This window comes from Capra hircus, chromosome 10, assembly GCF_001704415.2.
Source record: "Capra hircus breed San Clemente chromosome 10, ASM170441v1, whole genome shotgun sequence".
Classification (NCBI taxonomy): domain Eukaryota; kingdom Metazoa; phylum Chordata; class Mammalia; order Artiodactyla; family Bovidae; genus Capra; species Capra hircus.
The window spans coordinates 88,226,473-88,252,442 of NC_030817.1; the positions used below are offsets into that span (position 1 = coordinate 88,226,473).

At 49.9% G+C, this 25,970-nt stretch overlaps 1 protein-coding gene across 9 annotated transcripts in view; it reads left to right on the forward strand.

The window, feature by feature from the left end:
- Nucleotides 1-25,970, forward strand: part of MEGF11 (multiple EGF like domains 11) — a 390,793-nt gene that overhangs the window by 119,070 nt on the left and 245,753 nt on the right. For all 9 annotated transcript variants that reach the window (XM_018053635.1, XM_018053628.1, XM_018053631.1 and 6 more), the window contains exons 2-4: nucleotides 15,788-15,893; nucleotides 20,251-20,352; nucleotides 24,947-25,047. In XM_018053635.1, coding sequence (XP_017909124.1) covers nucleotides 15,796-15,893; nucleotides 20,251-20,352; nucleotides 24,947-25,047 — 301 coding nt within the window. In that variant the 5' untranslated portion in view covers nucleotides 15,788-15,795. The remainder of the gene's footprint in view (nucleotides 1-15,787; nucleotides 15,894-20,250; nucleotides 20,353-24,946; nucleotides 25,048-25,970) is intronic.

The following is a 25,970-nucleotide window of genomic DNA, read 5'->3' on the forward strand; positions in this document are numbered from 1 at the left end:
GAGAACATCTCACTGGCTCTGGGGTGGAAATGCACCTGGAAGTGTGGGCAGCGGCTTGGCACCCCACACCCCAGTTAAATGAAGATTTGCAGGTTCCAGCTAACTGAGGTTGGGCTACGTATGCTGTTGTACCCTGGTGCTCAGGATGGCCTGTGCCGAGCTGAGCCTAACTCGGTGGCCTGGCTCAGATGTCACCTGCCTAGTGCCTCAGTCGGCATTGTTCCATGGAAACCTCAGAAGGAACCGCTCTGACACATTAAGATTTTTAATTTAGCACACACCACGCATATATGCCCCCAGACAAAACAGAATTGATTTATAATTCTCTTGATGGAAGCAAAGGCTTTAGTTGCTCCAGAAATAGATCGTTACCTCTGCCACCTTTTGTAATTTTTTCCCCCTCCCATTTTTTTTTTTTAAACACCACTGTGGTCTAAAAATAAGATTTTTCATTTCAGCCCTCTGTCGTCATCCACCGATGCCAGGCATTTATCTTTAGACTCTTAATTTATAGCATGTTTGTTCTGTTACACTTCATTAATTAATGCTCTTCCCAGGCCCCCATGCCAGAGTCTCTGTGTAATACTCTCTTACAGTAAGCAGGTGCTTTTATCCTTAATGAACAATTTCCTGGAAAATACTGAAATAAACAACGAATAATCAGGCCAGGAGCCCAATGAGTCTGGGAGTTGTGTCCCATTCTGCAAATTAAACCCGGGAAGATGAGGGTAGATTTTGATCCTTCAAGGTGCTGTTTTTGATGGCCCATTCCTTTGGAAAGGAGTGCAAAGTGTTGATGAAGGTGAGTGAGCATCTCGCCCCTCTAGAAAACCAGAGAGGAACCATTTTATCACGAATGCTCTCAGCCGTGGAGATGGTGGTCAGACATGACCTGGGCCAGAAAGGCAGCCAAATTGGCTTCTGATCCAGACTGGGAATCATCTCTTGCTGAGACTGTGGGTCAGCAGGGCCTGACTGGGCCAAATTGCAAACCTCCTGAAATTCATCTTGAGTTCCTTTCTCTGGGTCCTGGCAGACTTGTCCCTCTCCCAGAAGGTGGTCCTTATCAGAGGATCCTAATCATCTCAGTCTCTCTCTCTGTACACATCCCCCAGGAGTATTTGTATTGCATCCCTTCTGCCCTCAGCAAGAGGATTGACCACATTTGACTCAGTGTTTTATTGACTATAGTCACTTCCCATCATCCTCATCTCTTTGACTCTGCAGGACCCTCTGAATCAGGTTTTCTTACTATTCCCACTTCACAGAGGAGGAAACTGTGACTTCCAAAAGTCAAGTGACCTGCCCAAGGTCACATAATTGGTAAGAGGCAGATCTGAGGTTAGGACTCAGGAATTGAGACCAGAGCTCCAGGTGCTTGTCACCTATGGAGAACCAGAGCCTGTGGGGTGCAGGGGACAGAGCAGGTGCTGGAGTGAGGTGGCGTTCCCTGGGCTGCCCTGGCCAGGCTGTGAGCCAGGATTCATCAGTGTCATGGACAAAGTGCTGCAATAAATTTCTTTTAAAATCGGAATACTTGGTTCATTTATTATACCAGATAGAGCTGACAAAATCCTACATTATCCATCCATTTTTTGTGTCATCAGATCATTTTGGGTCTTTGAAATGGCATAATGTTTCTAATCACAGCATGTGTATAATCACAGCATGGACACAGGCCACTCAGTTATAATGGCAATCCCCACCCTCCCCTCACCGACCCCGGCTTGATGGCTTCCAGGGCTGCCTGGAAAGCTCTGTAAAGTGGCCTGTGTCCTCAAGAGTAGTGAGCTCAGGGCTTGAAAAATCCTGCTGTTTGGGAATGTGCACCCCAAGGAGCCTTGTGGGAGAGTCTGGGCATGGGGGAGGGTAAACTATAGGGGCACTGACAAAAGGTCCTGACTTTTTGGCAAAATGAAGATGGCTTTATTAAACTGAGAAGCTGAGACCAGCTCATCATAGAAAATGTTGACAGCAAAGTATAGAGAAGAAAGTAAGTTACCTAAAATATTATCACCCAGGTGCCTTTGCTAATATTTAAGCATCTTTCTGGACATCTCTCTTTTCTCTTGCTTGCTCTCAGAACACACATCACACACACACATACAATTCAGCTGCAATGTCCACGCTGTTTCGTAACCTGTTTTTCACATAATGATACATCAGGGTCCTCTTTCTGTGGTAGTGAATGTACGTGTATCATCTTTTATTTGTTTTTTCCTAACCTTTTTAAAAATTATAATTTTTTTTAAATTAAAAAGTTCTTTTCCTATTTTTTTAAAAAATTGAAGCATAATTGGTTTATAATTTGTGTTAATATCATGCATACAGCAAAGTGATTCAGTAATATATATATGTATTTTCAGATTCTTTTCCATTATAAGTTATTACAAGATACTGAATATGGTGCCCTGAGCTATACTATAGGTACTTGCTTTTATCCTTTTTGTATATAGCAGTGTGTATCTGTTTGTCCCAAGCTCCTAATTTATCCCTCTTGCCCTTTCTTCTTTGGTAACCATAAATTTGTCTTCTATGTCTGTGAGTCTGTTTCTGTTTTATAAGTTTATTGGTACCATTTTGTTAAGATTCCACATATAAGCGATATCATATGGCTTTTGTTTTTCTCTGTCTGACTTAATTTACTTGGTATGATGACCTCTAAGTCCATCCATGTTGCTGCAAATGGCAATATTTCATTCTTTTTTTAAGGCTGAGTAATTGTCATATATATACACCACATCTTCTTTATCCATTCATGTCGATGGACATGTAGGTTGCTTCCATATGTTCAGTTCAGTTCAGTTCAGTCGCTCAGTCGTGTCCGACTCTTGCGACCCCATGAATTGCAGCGCGCCAGGCCTCCCTGTCCATCACCAACTCCCGGAGTTCAGTCAGACTCATGTCCGAGTCAGTGATGCCATCCAGCCATCTCATCCTCTGTCGTCCCCTTCTCCTCCTGCCCCCAATCCCTCCCAGCATCAGAGTCTTTTCCAATGAGTCAACTCTTTGCGTGAGGTGGCCACAGTACTGGAGTATCAGCTTTAGCATCGTTCCTTCCAAAGCTATTGCAAATAATGCTGCAAGGAACACTGGGGTGCACGCATCTTTTCTAGTTAGTTTTTGTCTGTTCTGGTTATGTGCCCAGAAGTGGGATTGCCTTACATTTATTTTCTTAAAATATGTTTGCTTTTATGACTATGGTGATGATGATACTCATTATAAGAAACACTAATAAGAGCATTAAAAGAAACACTAAGAAGAACAGAAGTGATTGACTTGGAAAGCAGAAGTCCTGTGATGTTTCTCCCTTCCCCTCCTCTTACAAATGACCACTATTAATGCTCCAGTGTATAGCTTCCATATTTTTCCACACACCAATAGTTTAAATGTTTACATAATATTTTGTTATGTATACATGGTGGGATTTCTTTAGCAAAGACCACCTCAGTGGTGCTAGTGGTGAAGAAATCACCTGTAGTGCAGGTAGACGTAAGAGATGCAGGTTCGATCCCTGGGTCAGGAAGATCCCCTGAAGAAGGCCATGGCAACCCACTCCAGTACTTTTGCCTGGAGAGTCCCACGGACAGAGGAGCCTGATGGGCTACCGTCCACAGCGTTGCTAAGAGTTAGACGTGACTGAGGCAACTTATCACACGTGCACCCTGACTTAAGCATTCAGGTTGTTTCAATGCTGTAATGAATATCTCTTTATTAAGAGAGGACGCAACATTCTTAAACCTACCTTTGGCCTTGGTAAGTTTTTAAAATTCAATTGCAGAAGTGGAATGCTGGGTTAAAGACGTACATGAAAACATTCTGTTGTGTGTTGCCCATTGCTTTCTATGACACACCAATGCCCAATTCACAGATGTGGGGCCCTTCAGGCTTTGAGACAGTTGATATCTGACTTCAGATTCTCCTGGCCTAGATACATACAGAAGGTTCCAGAAGGAAACCTGGAGAGGCTACCCTAGTCTTAGACTAACAACCAAGCCCTCCTGTGTATGTTTAGCTCCTTAGTGGGGAGAAGAGGTGTCCACGGAGTGATGGGGCAGAGACTGCCCTGGTGTGGGCCCTGGGCTAGACTAGAGCATGAGGCAAGAAAGAGTCCAGCCTTCGAAAGGGTGCTGAGGACTGGACAGAAAGGTGGCAGGAACTTAGGGTCCCCACCCTCACAAGGGCACCGACGCCTGCATTTCCAGGGTTGGGCTGTGGCTTGATATTCATGAGAACTTGCTCTCTTATCCTTCCTGTGTAGTCAAAGGAAAAGGAGGCTCAGAACAGTGAAATGAGTTCTCCGTGATCCAGGACTAGAATCTAATTCTCCTGTCTTCACTGCTTTATCTCCTTGCTGCTGGGAGAGGCTGCTAAGTCGCTTCAGTCATGTCCAACTCTGTGCGACCCCATAGACGGCAGCTCACCAGGCTTCCCTGTCCCTGGAATTCTCCAGGCAAGAACACTGGAGTGGGTTGCCATTTCCTTCTCCAATACATGAAAGTGAAAAGTGAAAGTGAAGTTGCTCAGTCATGTCCGACTCTTAGCGACCCCATGGACTGCAGCCCACCAGGCTCCTCCATCCATGGGATTTTCCAGGCAAGAGTACTGGAGTGGGGTGCCATTGACCAACCCAATGTAGCGGGTGAAGAGAGAGAAGAGTGTGACGAGGGGAAGGGCAGCAAAGAGAGACACACTGGAGGGGAACTTGTAGAGTTCGAAGAGTCCTATAGCCTCTGAGCAAACATGGAGTGAAGCTCAGAGATGCAAAGCAACCTGTCCCTGGTCACACAGCAAGTTAGTGACTTAGCAGGCAGATAGGAAGAATGGGGCCGCCGGAAGCTGAGTTGCTCCTGAGCTGAGCTGGACCTCAGGAGGGAAAACCTGAGGAAGAGAGGAAGCGCAGCCACTCTGAGTCCTAACGGAGAGGAGCTGGGAGACTGACCAGACTCAGAGGCAACTGGAATGGAGATGGGCCTGATCCAACATGAGCGGGACCTGTGGGGATGGTATGCATCAGTTGCAGCAAATGTCTCTGATATTTGCCTGGGGCTTCCGCCAGGCAAAGGCCTTGGCCCTTTGAGTTAAGCCGCATCCTGGGTCCATCGCCCTCTCGTGGCCACTCCCATACACCCTCCAGCAGGTGTTTGGGGTCCAGGCGCAGGGCCTGCCTGAATTACTGTGTCTGCAGTGACTGGCAAGTGTTCAGTAAATGTTTGCTGAATGAGTAGATGAGACCATTTGATAACTGTACATTTCAGACTGGCCCTGGGGTCACCAAATACATATAGCGAAGCCCAGATTTTCCAGCAGAAGATTTTTCAATCAGCATTTCCCTAGATCCTTAGAAATTCAAATTCCATTTGAATGCAGAGTTCCAAAGAATAGCAAGGAGAGAAATAAAGCCTTCTTCAGTGATCAATGTAAAGAAAAAGGGAAAACAATCGAATGGGACAGACTAGAGATCTCTTTGAGAAAATTAGAGATACCAAGGGAACATTTTGTATAAAGACGGGCACAATAAAGGTCAGAAATGATATGGACCTAACAGAAGCAGAAGATATTAAGAAGAGGTAGCAAGAATACATAGAAGAACTATACAAAAGAGATCTTCATGACCCAGATAACCATGACACTGTGATCACTCACCTAGAGCCAGACATCCTGGAATGTAAAGTCAAGTGGGCCTCAAGAAGCATCACTACAAACAAAGCTAGTGGAGGTGATAGAATTCCAGTTGAGCTGTTTCAAATCCTGAAAGATGATGCTATGAAATGCTGCACTCAATATGCCAGCAAATTTGGAAAACTCAGCAGCGGCCACAGGACTGGAAAAGGTCAGTTTTCATTCTAATCCCAAAGAAAGGCAATGCCAAAGAGGCTCAAACTACCACACAAATGTACTCATCTCACACACTAGCAAAGTAATGCTCAAAATTCTCCAAGCCAGGCTTCAACACTACATGAACCGTGAACTTCCAGATGTTCAAGCTGGATTTAGAAAAGGCAGAGGAACCAGAGATCAAATTGCCAACATCCGTTGGATCACTGAAAAAGCAAGAGAGTTCCGGAAAAACATCTACTTGTGCTTCATTGACGATACCAAAGCCTTTGACTATGTGGATCACAACAAACTGTGGAAAATTCTTTAAGAGATGGAAATACCTGCCTCCCAAGAAATCTGTATGCAGGTCAAGAGGCAACAGTTAGAACTAGACATGGAACAACAGACTGGTTCCAAATTGGGAAAGAAGTGCATCAAGGCTGTATATTGTCACCCTGCTTATTTAATTTATATGCAGAGTACATCATGAGAAATGCCAGGCTGGATGTGGCACAAGCTGGAAGCAAGATTGCCGGGAGAAATATCAATAACCTCAGATATGCAGATGACACCACCCTTATGGCAGAAAAGTGAAGAAGAACTAAAAAGCCTCTTGATGCAAGTGAAAAAGGAGAGTGAAAAAGCTGGCTTAAAACTCAACATTCAGAAAACTAAGATCATGGCATCTGGTCCCATCAGTTCAGTTTGGTTCAGTCACTCAGTCGTGTCCGACTCTTTGTGACCCCATGAACCCCAGCATGCCAGGCCTCCCTGTCCATCACCAACTCCCGGAGTCCACCTAAACCCACGTCCATTGAGTCGGTGATGCCATCCAACCATCTCATCCTCTGTCATCCCCTTCTCCTCCTGCCCTCAGTCTTTCCCAGCATCAGGGCCTTTGAGTCCGCTCTTTGCATCAGGTAGCCAAAGTATTGGAGTTATAGCTTCAACATAAATCCTTCCAATGAACATAAAGGACCAATCTCCTTTTGGACTGGTTGGATCTCCTTGCAGTCCAAGGGATTCTCAAGAGTCTTCTCCAACACCGCAGTTCAAAAGCATCAATTCTTCAGTGCTCAGCTTTCTTTGTAGTCCAACTCTCACATCCATACATGACTATTGGAAAAACCATAGCCTTGACTAGATGGTCCCAGTGCTTCATGGCAAATAGATGGGGAAACAATGGAAACAGTGAAAGAGGTTTTTGTTGTTTTTTTTTTTGCCCTTCAAAATCACTGCAGATGGTGACTGCAGCCATGAAATTAAAGGACACTTGCTCCTTGGGAGAAAAGCTATGGCCAACCTAGACAGCATATTAAAAAGCAGAGATATTACTTTGCCGACAAAGGTCTGTTTAGTCAAAGCTATGGTTTTTCCAGTAGTCATGTATGGGTGTGAGAGTTGGACTATAAAGAAAGCTGAGAACCGAAGAATAGATGCTTTTGAACTGTGGTGTTGGAGAAGACTCTTGAGAGTCCCTTGGACTGCAAGGAGATCAAACCAGTCCATCCTAAAGGAAATCCTTAAAGGATTTATTAGGAAATGAAATATTCATTGGAAAGACTGATGCTGAAGCTGAAACTCCAATCCTTTGGCCACCTGATGTGAAGAACTGATTCATTTGAAAAGACCCTGATGCTGGGACAGATTGAAGGCAGGAGGAGAAGGGGAAGACAGAGGGTGAGATGGTTGGATGGCACCACTGACTTGATGGACGTGAGTTTGAATAAACTCCGCAATTTGGTGATGGACAGGGAAGCCTGGCATGCTGCAGTGCATGGGGTCGCAAAGAGTCGGACCTGACTGAGCAACTGAACCGAACTGAACCGAACTTAGGAATTCTAGGATTCAGAATTAGAGAGTTGGAAGGGTCTTGAGGTAGAAGGAGGGGATATGAGTTGGCAGGAAACTAATACTTTATTGAGTGCATTCTATGTGCTCGATTCTGGACCAAGCACTTTACCTGCTGACTCATTTGATATCCTCACAGCTCTGTGAAGTTGGTCCTTTCTCATGTGATTAATGTGAAACAGCCCCAGAGTAGTTAAATGACTTTATCCAGGCTATGTAACCAGTAAGGTGCAGTCAGAGTTTGAAGCCATGTCAGTCCAACTCTGCTATTCCCTTCCATGAGTGCTGGCATCAGTGTGCTATGTGACTTGAGGGCTTTAAGTCACCTGGGAGTAGTTTGCCCTTCTGTGGGATGAGGTGTTGACATGCGATGCTCCCGGGTTTGTCCAGGTGCCAGTTCTGGTCCCACGTGGCTTGCTGTCCAGCCTTCACCTTCACAGATCAGTTTAGGGGGGAGACTTGACCAGGTGATGGATCATTCTACAGGGCCCCTTCCTCAAGCTCTTTTCCCATCTGAGCATCTGTGTTTGCATCTCGTGTTTTAGAAATGTTCTTTGCAGAGCAGGAGGGAATGGGGACCAATCCCCGTGGGGCCATACGGCCCTGTGTGACTGGCTTGTCTGTGAAGGTTTTGGGGATGTGGCCATGACTTAATGCCAGGGCGCAAGGGACTCCCCCAGTTCAGAGAACCCCACAGCCCTGGGAGCAAGTGGGAGAGGGGAGCCGAGCAGGCCTGTAGTGGGTTGGGTTGGAGGGGGCTCAGGCAGCTTCTGGGTTGGCCAGGCCAGATGGGTGTGCCCTGATTTGCAATGAAATGGAAAGATGGAGATAATTGCCCTGTGAGAAATGGAATGGCCTCCGAACACAGCTAAATTTTCTCCCTTCATCTTCAGAGGGGCTGAAGGCTGGGGGCGCAGCTGCTGCCTGCCTGGGAATGGGAAGGCTGAGGCCTCAAAGTCAAGGGCTGCGTCTGTAGGAGAGGGAGGCGGGTGCTTCGTGAATTTGTCGGCTTCTACCCCTCTGCCTTCCTGCTTCTCCCCCGCCCCGGGGATATGCTGTGATTTCCCTCTGAAGCTGACTAATGTCAAGACCACTTGGTCTCCTCTGGGCTTGAGGGCGCAGGGGCAGGCCAGCCTTCTGACCCTGATTAATGGGCACTGCAGTTTTCCGTGGTGCCGTTTTCAGGATTTGCAGCCCGAGCTTTCCCGGGCGAGGAGAAAGCAGAATTTACCGGTTTGGTGGAGCCCTAGGACAAGGACGTTTACCGTGTCTCAGGAGGTGACTCTAATCCCGATTGATCCCAGTGGGCAGACTCCTGGCAGGGCCTCCATGTTGACGCTGGGAATTTCTGCTGCTCTTCTGCGGTCACGGAATCACTCTTTTGGAGATTAAGAGCTACGGATTTATTTTTTAAAACTTTTTTTAAGTGCAGGGAGATTAGAAAGCCTTCAACATAAGCCTGGCCCCTGGAGGGATTCCTGGAGGGTCGGAGGCTTCATCAAGGCGAAGGGTGAAGCTCTTAATTATGGGCTGATTGTGGCTCCTCTTTTCATCTGCACTAATCAGACCCCAGCAAGGCCAATAAACAGAGCGGGGCCTGGGGACTGGGGACCAGCTGAGAGCAGTGGGGAGATGAAGGGGAAGGTCAGCTAGACAGGATGATAACCTTGGCATTTACCCCAATGAGTGCAAACTTGGCTTTTTGTTTTATTCGGGAAAAAAAAACAGAGAAGTGTGTCTCTGTGTGTGTGTGTATTCTATAAATAGAAGATAGAAATCTCTCTCTATACCCACATGCTGGGAAGAATGTGAGGTGTTTGCTTTATCAGTCTCACTCTGGGGTTTGCTTCTGCCGCGTCCCGAGCCTGAAAGCGCCTTTTCATGAGGCTCTCGGAACTCTGGGCAGTACCCCCCCACCCCTCCCCGCTGACTGCAGCTAGCTTGAGCTATTGAGTGGGCTTCAATGCCCGCCCTGTGCTGGTTCCAGGAGCAGACATCCCCCGGCGCTGGCGGGGTGGCCCAGGCAGGAGTCTGTGAATTGCTCTCAGGATGTCGTGGTGCCCGCTGTATCCGTCGCCAACAGATTGGTGTCTCTGCGGTATGATGTCAGTGCAGGGTGGGATGCCTCGTATGCTGAGACCTGCTGGCAGTACAGGTTTTTGGTGGCCTCTGTCAGGACAGACACAGGCAGTGTGGCTGGTCCTGGGACTCGGGATGGCTGAGAGGTCCAGGGGAGGTGGTTAGCTGTAGAATCAACAATTTGTGGAGTCAACAAAGACAGTTTCAGCCCCCTCTCTGTACCAGCAATGCTCTGGGTGTTGGGGATGGCAGTGGACACAATAGACCAAAACCCCTGCCCTCAAGCAGTGTGTCTGTGTTTTAATTGTGTGCTAGGAGACCTGGGCTTGATCCCTGGGTTGGGAAGGTCCCATGGAGAAGGGAACGGCAACCCACTCCAGTGTTCTTGCCTGGAGAATCCCATGGAGAATCGAACCTGGCAGGCTATAGTCCACAGGGTCCCAAAGAGTCGGACACAACTGAGCGACTAACACACACACAAAGGGAAGGAAAATGATGGACAGGTTCCAAGGCTCCAAGAGAAGATCTGAGGCCATACCCAGATGGTTCATATACGAGAGGAGCACTTTTCAAAGTGAAGACGACTGTTCAGCAATGTAGGACAGGGACAGCAAGTGCCTGGCACCCATGTGTCCCTCTCCCATCCTGCGCCTGCAACAGACATCACTAATCAACCACGGCATGTTCCCTTCAGCCCCATTCCTCAGGAGAGCATTCCAAGTAGCTACTACCAATCGATCCCCAGCGTTGTGACTGGAAACCCCCAGGGCCCAGAGCCTGACCACTGCCACCCCTGCTGCCCACGCAAAGTTGCTGAGAAGGAAGGGCTCCCGGGAGGAGGCTGGGATGGACAGAGAGCAGGTTCCAGGTGCATGGACCAGGTTCCAGTGTCCAAGATTTTGGCACATTCAGGATGAGAAGGCAGGTGGTAGAAGCGAAGCAGGTGGGGGACGATTTTTGCACAGATGGACTGTGAGGTCATCACAGCTGATCCTGGGGCAGAGGCCATCTGTCTGCTTGCCCTCTGCCCTGGTTTTACGCATCTTGCCTAATGTGGGCAGCTGGTGTCTGGCCAGGTGTTTGTGGCCATCAGAGAGACAAGCTGGATTCCACAGGTGCTGGTGCTGGCAGGGGCCCAGGAGAAGACAGGATCTTCAGAGGATGCTGCCAACTCTGAGGTCTGCTCAGCCTGCAAGGCTGACCCAGGCCAGGACAGAAGGCCCAGGCGAGGCAGAGGGAATCTTTGCTGTGATGCCTCTTTAATACCCAGTGGTAGAGCCCCTTTAACACCAGATGCCAGGCGCAGAAGGCTCTCAAGTGTTAGCATAAACAGGAGGATATGAACTCTGAGGACGCAGATGGTCGGGACTGGGACTTCCTCCAGACTTGATGGAGAGGAGCAGAGTTGACCAAACTAGCATCCCAAAGAACTCTGTTGCTACAGAAGTCACTAGAAAGTTCTATGGGAAAGACTGGGTGAAACAACCAAACAGGTGTCTTTACTCTGGGTCTTCCCAGAGCCCAAGGTCTGCTCAGATACACTGAATATTTAAGATGAGGACATAGCATGCAGCATTTCCTGAACTTAGTCACTCATGGCAACTTTGGTCTGGGAGATTTTATCAGTAGCTCATGGGGCTAGTGCTTCATAGCACCCAACTTTGGAAAATGCCTGCCAAAGTTTCCCATGTTGCCAGTGCAAACCCTCCTAGACTCTCCACCAGCACCTGCACGTTCCTGCCTCCACATGCTGCCTTATGCAGTACTTGCCCCGAAGGCCCTTTATCTGCCCTCCGTTTCCGTATTCTGTCACTCAGCCTTGTCTGACTCTCTGCAACCCCATGGGCTATATGTAGCCCTCCGGGCTCCTCTGTCCATGGTCTATCTTTAGTCCCATCTGCTCTACCAAGTTTTCTATAAGACTCCAGGGGACTCAACTGCTTGCTGCTTTAGCCTCTGAAAATGGACTGTAGTTAACTTGGGTTATTTCTTTGCATCCTGGAAGCATAGCCCAGGGCTGGGCAAGTAGCACTCCAGGAGTTTGATTAGTTAAGGTCCTGCAGAGTAGCTATACCTGTAGGCAGGTGTCAGCCTCACCTCCAGGTGAGCAGGTGTAAAGCAGCCAATCGGGAAAGAAATTTCTCCACCTCCTGAACTTCACTCCCTTCCCCTGCGGCTTACTGTGCGGGGAGCATGGACCAGAGGGGAGGGGACCGGCTGAACTGTTTACATGTTTTCTTCCTCTGAAGGGAAACCAGGGGCATTTTCTTATTTAATTATTAATGCCCCGAATCAGATAGTGCCCGCTGTGTTAACCTCTGTCACTCCGAATGGAGTCAGCCTAATAACCACCAAGGCAGGATTGATTTTCCCTCAGCATCTCAGAAGCATATGTCTTTGGGATCTGTCCTCAGAGAGAGAGCCTGGGGAAGCCCCATTAAAGTTAATGGCGATGAGTTGCCCCCATGTGGGGACGGCTTCTCTGTGGCTGCTCTTCACTCCACCTCAGCGAAGTGGCTGAGACAAGTAGAAACACATTGTCTCAAATCAGATCCCAAAAGGAACTGACTGGCAACAGCCTAGGACTCGACCTGAGTTTCAAACCACTTACGGACACGTCAGAAAGATGAAGTCAACATGCTGGCAAAGACGTCAGGGCAAGATGGGAGGCGCTGGGCGCTGGACCGTGTCACCAGGCTGCAAGCTAGATGAGTGCAGCGTGCCTGGCATGCTGTAGGTGCCAAGCCATGCAGAGGGGAGGGTGCCTGGGCATGGATGGTGTTTGGAGGTGCAGAACTGAGGAAGAAGGGCATTGAGGGCAGGGGAGCAAGGCTCAGGGGTGAGAAAAAAACTGCAAGTGAGACTGGTGTGACCTAGGGAGGAGGGAAGCGTGGCAAGCTTGCCTTTTTTAGACTGGCCATGTTCAAAGAAAGAGCCTGAGGGCTGAGGGGGTCCTAGAGGGGTTGATTCTTGTACCCACAGGCTGGCATCTTTTCCCCCAGCCACACCACCACAGAGGCAGACTTGGCCTCAGACGGGGAACTTTGTGAACACTGGTGATCGGCTGTTCGAGGCTTGGGTGTGAGTCCTGGGGATCACCCTCTGCTCTGTAGCCTTGACACACGCCCATGACTGAGAAGCGAGGCGTCAGATCCACCTGGCTGGCCGTGTCCTGCGCTCCCACATCCACTTCCACCTCCTGCGCGCTTCTCCAAACACCTGTTACCCTCTCTGTGCCCGGGGGTCCAGGTATCTCAGTGGGAATCAGCCAAACTGCCCTGTCCAGATTTGACTCAGAGGGAAAGGTTTTCACAAAGATTTAAACAGATCTCCTCAATTATAGCCAGGATCCAAGTTACATTTGCCACCCCTCTCCCACCAGCATGGATCAAAAGCAGCGAGAGCACCATCTCCACTAGTCCAGGTGGCCTCACCCTTTGATATTCTAAGCTTCATAAATTTGAAGATGCAGCTGGGGGTGGGGGTAGGGCGGGGTGGGATAGGGGGAGGTCCTCTCAGAAAAACGCTCGACATTACAGCGTGGCCCTGGCTCAGATGGTGAAGAATCTGCCTGCAATGCAGGAAACCCAGGTTCGATCCTGGGGTTGGGAAGATCCCTCGGAGAAGGGAATGGCTACTCACTCCAGAATGCTTGCTTGGAGAATTCCATGGACAGAGGAGCCTGGCAGGCTACAGTCCAATGGGTTCCAAAAACACGACTGAGCAACTAACACACAGGATCAGCCAAAGTAATGAGACGGGGACTTCTCTGGGGGTTCAGTGGCTAAGACTCTGACCTCCCAATGCAGGGGGCCCAGGTTTGATCCCCGGTCAGGGAACTAGATCCCACGTGCCCACAGCAAAGATCAAAGGTCCCTCGTGCTGCAGCTAAGACCTAGCACAGCCAAATAAATAAATAAATATATTTTTAAAAAATCCACAACAGAGTAAGGAGACAAGGCCATGGAGACAATCAAGACCAGGCGTCTCTGCCCGGCGGTCAGACTTTGTATGCCTTTCTGTGCGTCCTTTGTTTCTGTATCTGATGCCTGATCAGCCCAACCTGCACCTGGAAGAAGATGCCCGTCCCCCGAACTCAATGCCTGTCTTGGGCAGCTCCTTCTCTTCCCAAAGGGGAAGGTCTCACCTTCTCTGGGAGGAGAATGCGTTGAAATGCCCGGCAGCCCTAGCACTGTGAGGCCCAGGGAGTGCGGAGCCATCTCTCCAGGTACTGATGGAGTTGGCAGGGTGAGCCGGTGGGGGAGTGAGGAGTGGCTGCGGCTGGTGACTGCTGGACACCGCGAATGGTGCAGAATCGCTTTTCTCTTTCGGTTAGCCGATTTTCAGAATCCATTTACCCAGATTATCTCCAGATCTCAAACAGAGAGAAAAGCCTCATTAATCATCAATTGGACCCCCATGGTTACATAGAATTTGTGACAATTTGTTTATCTTTGAAGGAGCTGCTAAGAAAGAGTTTAACAAGGAAAGTACTGAGGCAGGGGAGGAGAGAGTTTAACCTTTCAGGAAGGCAGGCGCTCCATTTGGCTTCCCTCTGAGTGCAGCCTGGGGGCGTGTGCAGCGTCCCTGCCACTCTTCACTGCCCCCAAGAAGGCTGAGCGCTTCCTCGTCGGTAAACTCTGGGCCAACAGACAAGAAATCCTCAAGCTTTTCAAGCCTGGGGACCTCTTTTCAATGTCAAAATATTTTCTATACCATCCCTGCCCCCAGGTATTAGAAGCTGCCTTTTTTTTTTTTTTTTTTTTTTTTAGTGTGGCTGATTGAGAATAAAAGCTCCTCTGAATTCGGTAAAGCTTTTAAGCAAATCACAATCACATCTATGAACACATGAAATATAGCGCTGTCTCTCTGAGTCACAGTATTCTTTCAGTCTGTAGCTGATGTTGGAGCATATATGGATTGCAGGTCCCCTGGAGGTAGCTCTGGGGTCCCCCCACACCCCCACTAGGGTGGGAACCCTCGGCCAGTTCTCTAAGGCTATAGAACCATGGAGTCCTGGACAGGAGGGAGCCTCGGAGGTCATTTCAGCTATTCCTACATTAATGGTTCTCTACCTCTATGAGGAGCCCTCTGATAGGGAATCCTCAGTTCCAGGGACCCCAGGGGGTTGGCATCTGCGTAGGCCCACTTAACACCTGCCTTAGGCTGTCACTTCAGGGGCTGGGATCAAGCTACTTCCTCAAACCCCTTACCGGGCTGTCCAAGCCCTTCACCTGCCAGTGGGCATGACGTGCAGAGACATATCACCCTGGGTGTCAGTAGGTGATAGCCCATGGGAGCAAGAGAAGCAAGGGCCAGCCTTCTGGGCAACTTGTTTGACCAGAGCTGCCAAGAAGGATTTTCTCAGCTTCGCTGTCCCCAGGGCCACACCAGATATCTTTCTTCTCTGTCTTCATTGAAGGAAAGAGTCGAGAGAGGAAGTGAATGGGCAAAGCATAACATAGATGAGGGACTTTCCTGGCGGTCCAGTGGCTAGGATTCCCCACTCCCATTCAGCGGGTATGGGTTCTCTCCCCAGTCAGGGAACTAGGATCTTGCATGCTGCACAGGGCGGCCAAAAAAAAAAAGGTTGAGGGAGAAGGAACAGGGGAGGGTGCTGCTTTTAAGGTAGTGGATCAGAGTTTCTCGGTCCAAGGATAGACTCAGGGGCTTCAAGACACCCTGAAATCACAGCCAAATGGTGTGCATGTAGGCATATTTCAGGGGAGAAGCTCTGTGACTTTCACTAGATTCTAAAAGCAGTCCATGAACCAAAAAACTTTGAGAAGCTCTGGCCAGAAATTTAACGTTTCCCTGACTCAGGCTTCCCACTACCCAGTTACTCAGAACTGGTGAAGTGTTACCGTGTTAGTCAAAGCCTGCAAGTGTGGAATATCAGATGCTCATTACATGATGATGGTGCAGAACTTTGCAGCTTAGCGAACCTCTTCCGCCACTTCATGTAAGGCGCCTCGGTGCCAGATGCCTGGGAAGACGCTGTGATTAATGACACTGCTCTCTTTGTTCTTCCTTGCAGGGCCCAGGATGGTGCGCTCAGTGGCAGGACTCATTGTCTGCTCCCTCCTGCAAATCGTCCTCTCCCTGAACCCCGAGGACCCCAACGTGTGCAGCCACTGGGAGAGGTAAGATGTGGATTTGGATGGCCAGACACTCCCTGGGGGCTTCACCCGGGTCTTGGCACTGCTGGGAAGCCATCCACCAAGGACCTGCAGTCCAGCTGGGGACACAGCACCATCCTGAAAGGCAGGCCAAACCCACATAGATTCTGTCTGAGACTACGGGGGTGGGGATGAGGGTGGGGGCGCTGAGTGACAGGCAGTGTAAATGAGGCAGCCTGGTAGCTGACACCTTCTTTCCTGAATTCACACTTCCAGCCACTTTACAGATGGGGAAAAAGAGTTCCAGAGGGGTTCAGTGACCAACCACTATAAAGATGAGGAGAAGGGACTGTGGTCCAGAGGTTTTGTTCTCCGAGACTGCGTTGCCTTCCTGGTCTCCCAGGACTGGCAGCAATGCAGCAGCTCGGATGTGTGAGCCTGGGGTGTGGGCCGACCGGGGAAGGGCAGCTGTGTTCTGGCCTCGGCACTAGGTCCAGGGGAACAGGCCAGGGCCCTGCAGAGGACCTGACTTTGAAGCACAAGGTGAAAGTATTGATTCTGGTGAGCAGAAAGACAGTGACCGGAGACCCAATCAGGAAAAACCGAATTAAACCCTGGAATTGATTGGCCATGCTGACCAGGATGACTCTGCCACTTAGATGTTAATAAATCAAATGAATAAAATTAAGATGGGGACCCGATGAAGGAAGCGGGTGGTAGAGGAGGGCTGGTGAGTGGGAGAGGGGATCATGCTCCATGCCCGTGAGGGTGAATGTCCCAGCCCCATGGCAGGGAGTGTCCCCTCACCGGGGGACCTGGAGAGACTGGCTGAGGAGGCGGAGGGATGCTGTTGCCTCCAGTGACCAGGTGCTCCGTGAGGGGTCCGGCAAAGTTGAGACTGGAGTGGAAAGGCTGGAATGGAAGTGGGCGGCCCCTTTCTGGGGAAGTGGGAAGGACAGTGATGCAGTCAGTGATGAGATCTTGGTTCACGCCCATCTGGAGTTTTCCATCTGTTAGCCCTGTGACTTTCGGATGTCTCTGAACCACTCACAGACTACTTCTGTCTCTTTGAAATAGGGGGCAGAATTACCCCTCCCTCACAGGCTTGTTGGATGATCAGGGTGCCAGTTTCCTGAAAGGGCTTTGAGGACCACTGCTGCTGCTGCTAAGTCGCTTCAGTCGTGTCCGACTCTGTGCGACCCCATAGACTGCAGCCCACCAGGCTCCCCCCGTCCCCGGGATTCTCCAGGCAAGAACACTGGAGCTCAATTATTGTCTTTTCTTGTTGACGACTCAGCTATGCGGGGACAGTTAACATCGATCCTGCTGCACATCAGGCCCCCTGAAGAGCAGGTGAAAAGCAGAGTCTCGTGGGGTCCTCTCTGCCCAGACTTTGATCCCCTAGGTCTGGGGCAGAGCCTATGCAGATACAGTTTTATAAACTTTCCGTGACTCTGAGGGGATTCCAGGCCCTTTACCCCTCCCAGTTTGGGGGAATGTAAACCCTTTTTTTCCCCAGTGGGTGAGGGAGAAGGCAGGTGACTTCCGCATTAGGCTTTGGTTTGCAGACCTCAGTCTCAGCAGCCCTGTCTCATCCACCTTTCCCAGCTGGGGTACCATTGCTTCCTGCTGATGTCTGTGCTGTATCCTAGCTTCTGGGCGGCCTCCTTCCTGTCTGCTCACCTCTGCCTGCCCAGTGCCTCCAACCTCTCCTCCAGGAAGCCTTCCCTGATGGCAGGACCCACCCTGACTTCCCTCTTCTCTGAGCGCCATGTGTACCAGTGGGTCAGTTCAAACTTAAATCAAACTCTCTAATTTTCTAAATCTGCCCAAAATGAACTCCTTTGGAATGTGAAAATATTCTGATCCAAACCTGCCCTGAGCAGGCATTATGGGCTGTTTGGGCCATCAGCTGAATTACTGCTTTGATAGATGAAAGAGGAGAGACTCCAGCAGCTAAAAGGAGGTCAAGGGGTTCTCCAGCCTCAAGGCGGGAGGCTGCGCAGTGAGGCCCATGTCACCAGACCCCCGTTCCTTCGTGGTTCTTCCAGCTGAGCTCCACTGCCAGCTGTGCACGGATGAGTCTAGTCTGTGTCATTCCAGAAACACACCCTGCCCCCCAGAGACCACTTAGGGAGAATTTCCCAGTTGGATTAGTGCTTCTGGCAGACTCCTCCTTAATTATGCCCCTCCACTGTAAAACCCAGCCGAAAGACCTCCTCTGGCGAGTAAAGCCCAGCTCTACAAGATTAATCTGGCCCCTCATTAGCATGTTGGCAAATGAGCATGTTAAACCACCCAGCCATGAAACCAGGGGCACGCACTTCACCCGGAAGCTTGGAGCTGGTTCAAGATCTGGTTGTCTGACTTCCTCGGCGTAGGGCCCCCCTGGCAGAGCCGGATCTGTCCCCCATAACACTCTCCCCACCGCCTCTGTTGAGCTGATGCCCTTTCTCTGAGCACCCACTGTTCTTATCTGTGCTGGGAGGGACACCTGATCCCCTGGGTGGGGAGTCTGGTCAGCTGAATATGGTCTTGCTCCCCATTCCCTACTGTGGTCAGGGAGGAACTATCCCTCAGTGCCCGGCGAGGAGGTGAGTCACTGCCAGTCGCATAATGATGATGGCCAGCGTCTATTAGGCACTGATGGTATACTCGTTAAGCTGTGTGATATCTCTTGTTGAGCATTTCACCTGCGTCATCTTGCTTTACCTTCCCATCACCCTGAGAGATGCTATCATCGCCTCCCATAATCCTCGCAGTAACTGTATGAAGTCCCTGGTAATATTTGTCGTCAGCTTACAGGCATGGAAATGGAGGCTTACGCTAGTTAAGCATCATATCTAAGGATGCATTGCTAACGAGTGACAGAGTTGAAACTTGACCCAGAGCCCCTGCGGCCTTATCCATTTGCTCTCCTGCCCCCAAGACTCGATGGAGACGCAGGAGCCCAGGGTCATAGACTTTCAGAGCTGGAAGGGGCTTGGGGCTGTCAGGGGTGGGTGACGAGCTCAGTTTCTCCAAGCTGAATTACTGCTCTGATGGATGAACGAGGAGAGACTCCTCATGGAGGTAAACAGGTCCGGGTCATTTCCGCACAGACGTGCCTCTGACGCATATCCATCTCTAAGGTGCTGGTATAGCAGCTCGGCAGGGGCCTCCTAACATCCTCTGTGCGGCAGAGACAGAATTTCCCACCACCCTGAGTCCGAGTGCATCGCTGACAGCTCCTGGCTTCCTTTTCCTGAGCTAGAGACCTTTGACATTTCTGGTGACAGCGAGCCTGCTGGGGATCCACTTGGAGGGGCTGGCCTGCCCCGGCCCTCCTCCCTCAAGTAAACTGACAGTTTCCTCAGCAAAGCAGACGGGCTTTTATAGCCTGGACCTGGCCATCTGGCCCAAGTCAGTTAGCCTTCTGGGGGAAAGCACTGAATAATACCAACTGACACAAAATTAATTCCTGACCTCTCAGCTGAGGTCCTCTCCCCTCCTGCACAGAAAGTGTGATCCTCACTTTCCACCCCGGCATGACTGCTTTCTCATAGCATTCTTGCCAGTCCAGGCAGGTAGAAAGGCTTATTTTGTTAAAGCTGAGAGCTGCTTGCCAGTGGCTTCTACCCACTGGTCCAGTTTACAGCTAATAGACAGGTAACAAGATGCCACTTTGATCAGGAGGTCTGGGGCATGGCCTCGATGTATCCCCAGCTATACTAGAGACATAATAGAGCAGAGGGTACCTGGGTGACCTTGAGGAAGTCACTTAACCAGTCTGATGCTCTGTTTTGTCATTTGTAAGATGAGGCTAATAACACCACTACCTACGTTATAAGATGAGGATTAAGAGGGCTTAAAACACTTAACATAGGACTTTCAAATATGAACAGTTACTGGTACCAGTTGTATGACCTGGGCAAGCCACCTTTAAGCCTTTGTTTCTTCATCTATAAAATGTGACCACTGATTTCATAACGTTGCAGCAAAGATCAGCTTCCATACATGCACTTGGAAAACCATGAAGATCTGAACAAGCATAACGTATTTTAAAACTTGCTGGCTTTGGGCCTTCCAGAACCAAGTAGAATAAGTGCAAACTTTATTCATTCTCTTAAATGAACAAATGAATTAGAACTTCAGAAGATGAGCTGAAAAGATGAGCTTCAAAAGATAGTAAGGGGCGTGTCCTGCATCTTTCCTGGGGTCAGGAAGGTTTGAAACCCGAGAGCACCCAGGGCAGAAGGAGAACGGAGTCAGGCAGGGGAGGTTGGAGCCCTGGACACTTGGCTGTGGGGCCTGGCTCCCCTGGGAAGGGAGACCCCATCCTGAATATCAGCTCCACCTCCCAAGAACTGACCTCAGCTTCCATCTCCTGTCTGGTTCTCAGCTATGCCGTGACCGTCCAAGAATCATATGCACACCCCTTTGATCAGATCTACTACACGCGCTGCACAGACATCCTCAACTGGTTCAAGTGTACCAGACACAGGTGAGTACCTCTCTCAGATAGTAGGTAGAGGGTGGGCGAGGGAAGGGAGAGGCAGCCCTCAGGCTCACCTTCCTCCAAGTTAGTGAAAAGCCCTCCTGGAAGATGGAGTCAGTGCCCCCCTGCCTCCCCTTGGTACCCACTCCCGCTATTCACCCAAGAGGTGCTGCTGGGGGCTTCTTTGTAGTCAGAGCAGCTCATGGGCAGGGCAGGTGGAAAGTGCTCGAGAACGATTACCCTGGGGGGGCATCCCTCACCCAATAACAGATGGGGAGTTAGTGGAAGAATATCTCGGCTTCCTTACCCCTAGGGCAGAGGGGCCAGCTCTGAGGGCTGTTCTTAAAAGATTTGTGGTCCTCAGGAGGGTGGAACCCCAGGCGCCCACAGCAGTGAGCTGCTCAAAAGCACACCCTGAACGGCTGCCTTTAGTTCCCTGTCTCATTTTCCATGCCCCTCCCAGGGCTTCCTGGGATCACCTAGACAAACTGCTTGCTTTTGAATCCTTGTCTCAGGGTCTGCTTCTGGGGGAACGCTAACCTCAGAGGGCTCCTGTTGGAGCAGATGTTGACCCACACAGGGGACAGGGCTTGGAGAACAGAGTGCAGGCTAGAGTCGAGAACCTCTTGGCGCCTTAGCCAGGCTGCCCATGGGAAGAGCTCCATCTGCATGATTGCACGTGGGAACCCTGCCCTCTGGTCTGCAGCCCTCCTGGAAAGTATGCTGTGCTCTCATGGCGCTGGAGAGGGGAAAGAGGAAGGAAGAGAGAACGTGTTTTGATGGATGACCCTGGGCAAGTCATTCTATTTTGGGATTCCCTGTGTACTCATCAAATATGTAATGACCCTTGCCCTACGTGGCTTCCCTGGTGACTCAGATGGTAAAGAATTCACTTGCAATGCAGGAGACCGGGATTCGATCCCTGAGTCAGGAAGATCCCCTGGAGAAGGAACTGGCTACCCAGTCTAGTTTTCTTGCCTGGAGAATCCCATGGACAGAGGAGCCTGGCGGGTCATTACATATTTGACGAGTACACAGGGAATCCCCAAATAGAATGGCTTGCCCAGGGTCATCCAACAAAACATGTTCTCGCTTCCTTCCTCTTTTCTCTCCCTAGTGCCATGGGGTTGCAAAGAGTTGGACAAGACTGAGTGACTAACACTTTAATACTTGCCCTATATACCTACAGGGTCCAGTGAGGTCAGGGATATAAAAAATACTTTGAACAAAGCAGGGGAAAGTGGAGAAAACTGAGGGGTTAGTTACAGGCAAGGTAGCTTTGTTACTTAAGGGAGTGATAATTCAGCAGGTGAAGGGTCAGTGAGAGAGAGGAAGCCTGGCAGGCCTGTTTCCCAGTTGCTGGGCATATGTGTTGCCTCCAGACTTCTTTTGCTTTGTCTTTGTGGGCCTGGTTGCTCCTTGATGTTCTGTAGGAATCATGTTGGGAAGAAACATGGATAGGGAAATTTGCTCTGTGCTAAAAAGCCAAAGTCCTCATTTTTTTTTTGGGGGGGGGGAGGCGGTTTGCTAGTAACTTGCTGTGAAACATTGAACATAGGTTTAATAGCTGCTTTAAAATCCTTGTCTGCTAATTTTAACATCTGGGCCATCTGAGAGTTGGTCTTCATTGATTGCCTTTTCTTCTATAAAGGTACAATTTTCTAGTTTCTCTATGTGTCTAGTAATTTTGAATTGTATTCTGGGCATTATGAATGAAAGAGACTGGATTCTCTTATGTTCTCTTATACTGTTGTTTCTGGTTGGTTGTTTTAGCAGCTAACTAATTTGGCTAAACTCAGTTTCCAAACTCTGAAAGTTCAATATTTTCAGGCTGACTGGACCATTTGTAACCTGCCCTCCACACATGCACTTCAGGGCCAGAATTTGGGGCAGAATTTTTTACAAAGAATATGGGACTTCCTCTTTGTGGTTCTCTCCTTTCTAGGGTTTTCTTTGTCACTTTCTAGTTACTGGGTTCACCCTCAGCTTGTCCTGTGATTCTTCCAACCAGTAGGCAGTGTGTCCTCTGTCTGAATTTTAGCCACCTGGAATGTTGTTGCCTGGGACTTGCCCCTGGGCTCATCTTGTCCTGTGTCATTCCCTTCTTTCAAGTGTCTACTTCCCTCCAATATCTGCCTTTTTTCTCTCTCTAGTGCTGTTTAGGTAGGTTGTCCCTCCGCCACACACACACAGATTGCATAGTTGTTTGCAGGAAGGTGGGTCTCACAGGAACTACTCAGCCATTACTGTATCCCCTTCACCTCCCCTAATTTGCCAAGGTAGCTGCCTGTCGCCCTGGTCAAAGGCAGAGGCAGACAGAGAAGTACTGCTCCCTCTCTGACTCTGTCAAGCCCTGTGCCAGAGCCAGGTTTGCTCTGAGGAGTGGCTTTGTGGCACTTGGAGGCTGGAGCTGCCGTCCATCACCACTGGGGAAGGGTGAGTGAGCGGCTGCTTATTAAAATAGGCTGCATTTCTGAACATGAATTATTTTGCTAAATTATTGAGTTGCTTTGCCGCTTTCCTGATGCCCTGGAGTGTGCATGCTGACAGCTGCGCCATCCGTCTCCTTCAGTGTGGGATGGCTTGTTTGAACACAGCATCCATCTGATAGCAGCCTGGCCTCTGGCCCCTTCTGTCTCCTGTTTGCCACCCCAACACTGGCAATCAGCAAAGATGGGCAAGCAAGAAGCAGGGGTGGGACCTCTCTCCTGGGAGGCTTTAATGATGCTGAGACTGCCTCTCCACTGGAAGGGCTTGGGGATAACCCTGTCTGGTGGGAGGCGTGGACTGCATGACCTCTGAGTCAACCCTGAGTCATTCTTTATCTGGGAGGCTTATACAACTCCTGAGATTGCCGGGAGCTGCCTTACTGTGCCGGGGAAGTAGCTTTGCTTGGAGGCTGGCTTACCTTCCATTATGGGCTTTTGACAAAGTAGAATGACCTTAGTTTACGACATTCCCAAATATCACAGATTTCCCTGGAGTCCCACACTGTCATTTGTCATAAAGTGAGCGCTGTAAGGACTGGGAGGGTCGGCCCAGCCCACACTGTCGGATTCCCTGCCCAAGTCGGCCTGACCCTCCTTGTTAAAGCAGAATAAGGATATCTCCAGTGATGGGGCCCGGCTGCTCTGCACCCGAGCAGGGGTCCCTGGGGCTGGCTCTCCTGCGGTGCTGGTGGAGAAGTAAAAGAGCTCTGGCTTCAAGTCCCAAGGACTTGGGTTGACTCTAACTTTGACCTTGGGAAGTTACTTCCTCTCTCTGGTCTTTAATACCCACTTCAAATCTCCCCCATTTTGACCTTGTGTGTGAAGAAGGGGCTTTGCCTGTCTACCCAGATTTGACTCTCTCTTTAAGGACTCCCTGGTGGCTCAGCTGGTAAAGAATTTGCCTGTAATGTAGGAGATCCAGGTTCCATCCCCAGGTCAGGAAGGTCCCCTGGAGAAGGGAATGGCTACCCACTCCAGTATTCTTGCCTGGAGAATCCCATGGACAGAGGAGCCTAACGGGCTACAGTCCATGGGGACACGACTGAGTGACTAACACTTTCACCTTTGGACTCAGTCCTCACACCATACCTTCCCTTGTCTTAGTGCTTCACAATGACAATCCCATAAGCCTAGCAAGCCACCCAGTAGGAACTGGCTCAGGGCTCAGTTCCCACTGGGTTAAACCCAGTGGCTCTGAAATGAGAGTGACTTCCGTTTGAATCCTGGCTCTGAAACTTTTAGCTGTGTGACCTTCAGCAAGTTATTAACTTCTCACTTTTCTCATCCATAAAACAAAGGGGGAGTTTTCATAAAACAAAATAAGAAGAAAAACTCTAAGGAAGAAAAATAAATAAACAAAGGGGGGGCATACTAATGCTACTGTCTCAGAGAGAGACTGGAATGAGATTCTGCCTGCAAGTGTCTGGCACAGGGCGGAGTCTCAACACCCCCTGCCAGCATCAGAACTGGAATCCAGGCCTGACTCCCCGCCCAGAGCTTCTTCTCTCTGGATCTTAGCTTCTTCTTCTGCAGAGCTGGTGTTGGTTCTGAGCCTTCCCAAGATGGCATGCAAAGCTCTTCCCCAGACGGTGTTATTTTTAGTGTGAGGGAGATTGATCTACTCTCTGGGACCCAGTCAGACTCAGGGGGTCCTTTGGCTGATTTGGCTTCGGTTCTCCAGTTGGGTGGACCAATCCTCAAGGAGCCATCAGCAGTCATGGTTGGGGTGGTGGCAGTTCGCATAGAAACTCCTGTCCAGGTCACCCTGTGGGCTGCTCCAGCCCTGAGTCTGGAGGTTTTCAGAAGCCTCCAGTTATCATCTACAATGTAACCCCCAAAGTATCTTCTACAGCCTTCTAAATATCACTGAAGGGACTGGGGAAAAATCAGCAGGTGTAGCAAACACTGCCGAGTCAGTAATACATTCTGCCTCACGATGGCCCGGATCTCACCATCGATTTTTCTTTATTGTGTTCCTTCATAGTCAAAGCTGCCATGCATTTTAAAGTCATTATTGAATGGCATCCTCGATATAGCTTAACACAAATATCATTCTAACAGGAGTGATTGATTTTCAATACTTTCAAGTGGCTTTCTCTCCTGTGCCTTAGGATCAGCTATAAGACGGCATATCGGCGTGGGCTGCGAACGATGTACCGGCGGAGATCCCAGTGCTGTCCTGGCTACTATGAGAACGGAGACTTCTGCATACGTACGTGGGGGCGGAGGTGGGGAGGGCTGGGCAGGGGGACCGAGGGGAAGGGAGGTAGGGCTGTCATCTAGGCCCTGGGCAGTGACCTGAGGGCTCCAGAAGTCCTTGCCTGCTGCCAGCTCTGGGGGGATAATGGGTCTGGTGCAAACACCTTAGCACAAATTTGTCTATCAGATCAGCCTCCTAAGAGGGTGGATATAAGCACATCAGTTCTAGGCTTTGACAGGATCAGGAGAGTAGTGAACTCTTCTGGAGTGGGTGCCTGAGGAGCAATGGGGAAGAAGTGCTGAGGCCTGGCACAGAACAGGGGTGCTCAAGGAGAAAAGAAGAGGCGAGTGGATCAATGGATGGGGGGGAAAGAGATGCGAGGATGGATGGACCGCTGGGTGGGAGAGAGGCAGCAGGGGAGGTGAAGTCCTTGGGTGGCAAGGCTGTAGTGCCTAGAAGGAGGATGCAAGAATAAGATCCAAAGAGGCTGGTTCCAGTAATTGGGAGGGTTTCCAAAAAGGACCGGGAAATACTGAAGTTCATGAAAGATACCTGCCAACTCTTTCCCTCTTTGTCTACAGAAAACTGAAGCCTCGGTGTCCCCAGAGAGATGAGGGCTAGGTTTCTGGCAGCTGCAGGCCTGCGACACCCAGGAGCCTGCAGGTCTGGGTTCTGGGTTTGGTCTCCATCTCACACCATGTGGCTTTGGGCAAGTCACTCAACCTCTCTGGAAGAATGATTGTAGGGCCCTGTTGTCAGGCTCTCGGGGACTCTTTCCCACTCACCTCTGAACAATGGAGAGGGCCAGTATGGAGCTTTCTACTAGGTATTCGGGGTTCCCTCCACTGAAGGAGAGTGATCAGAAAAGCTAGGAGCCCCCTGTTTAATGGCTGAGAGAAGAATCCAGCCCCAGAGCTTCTGCCTCTTAATTTGGG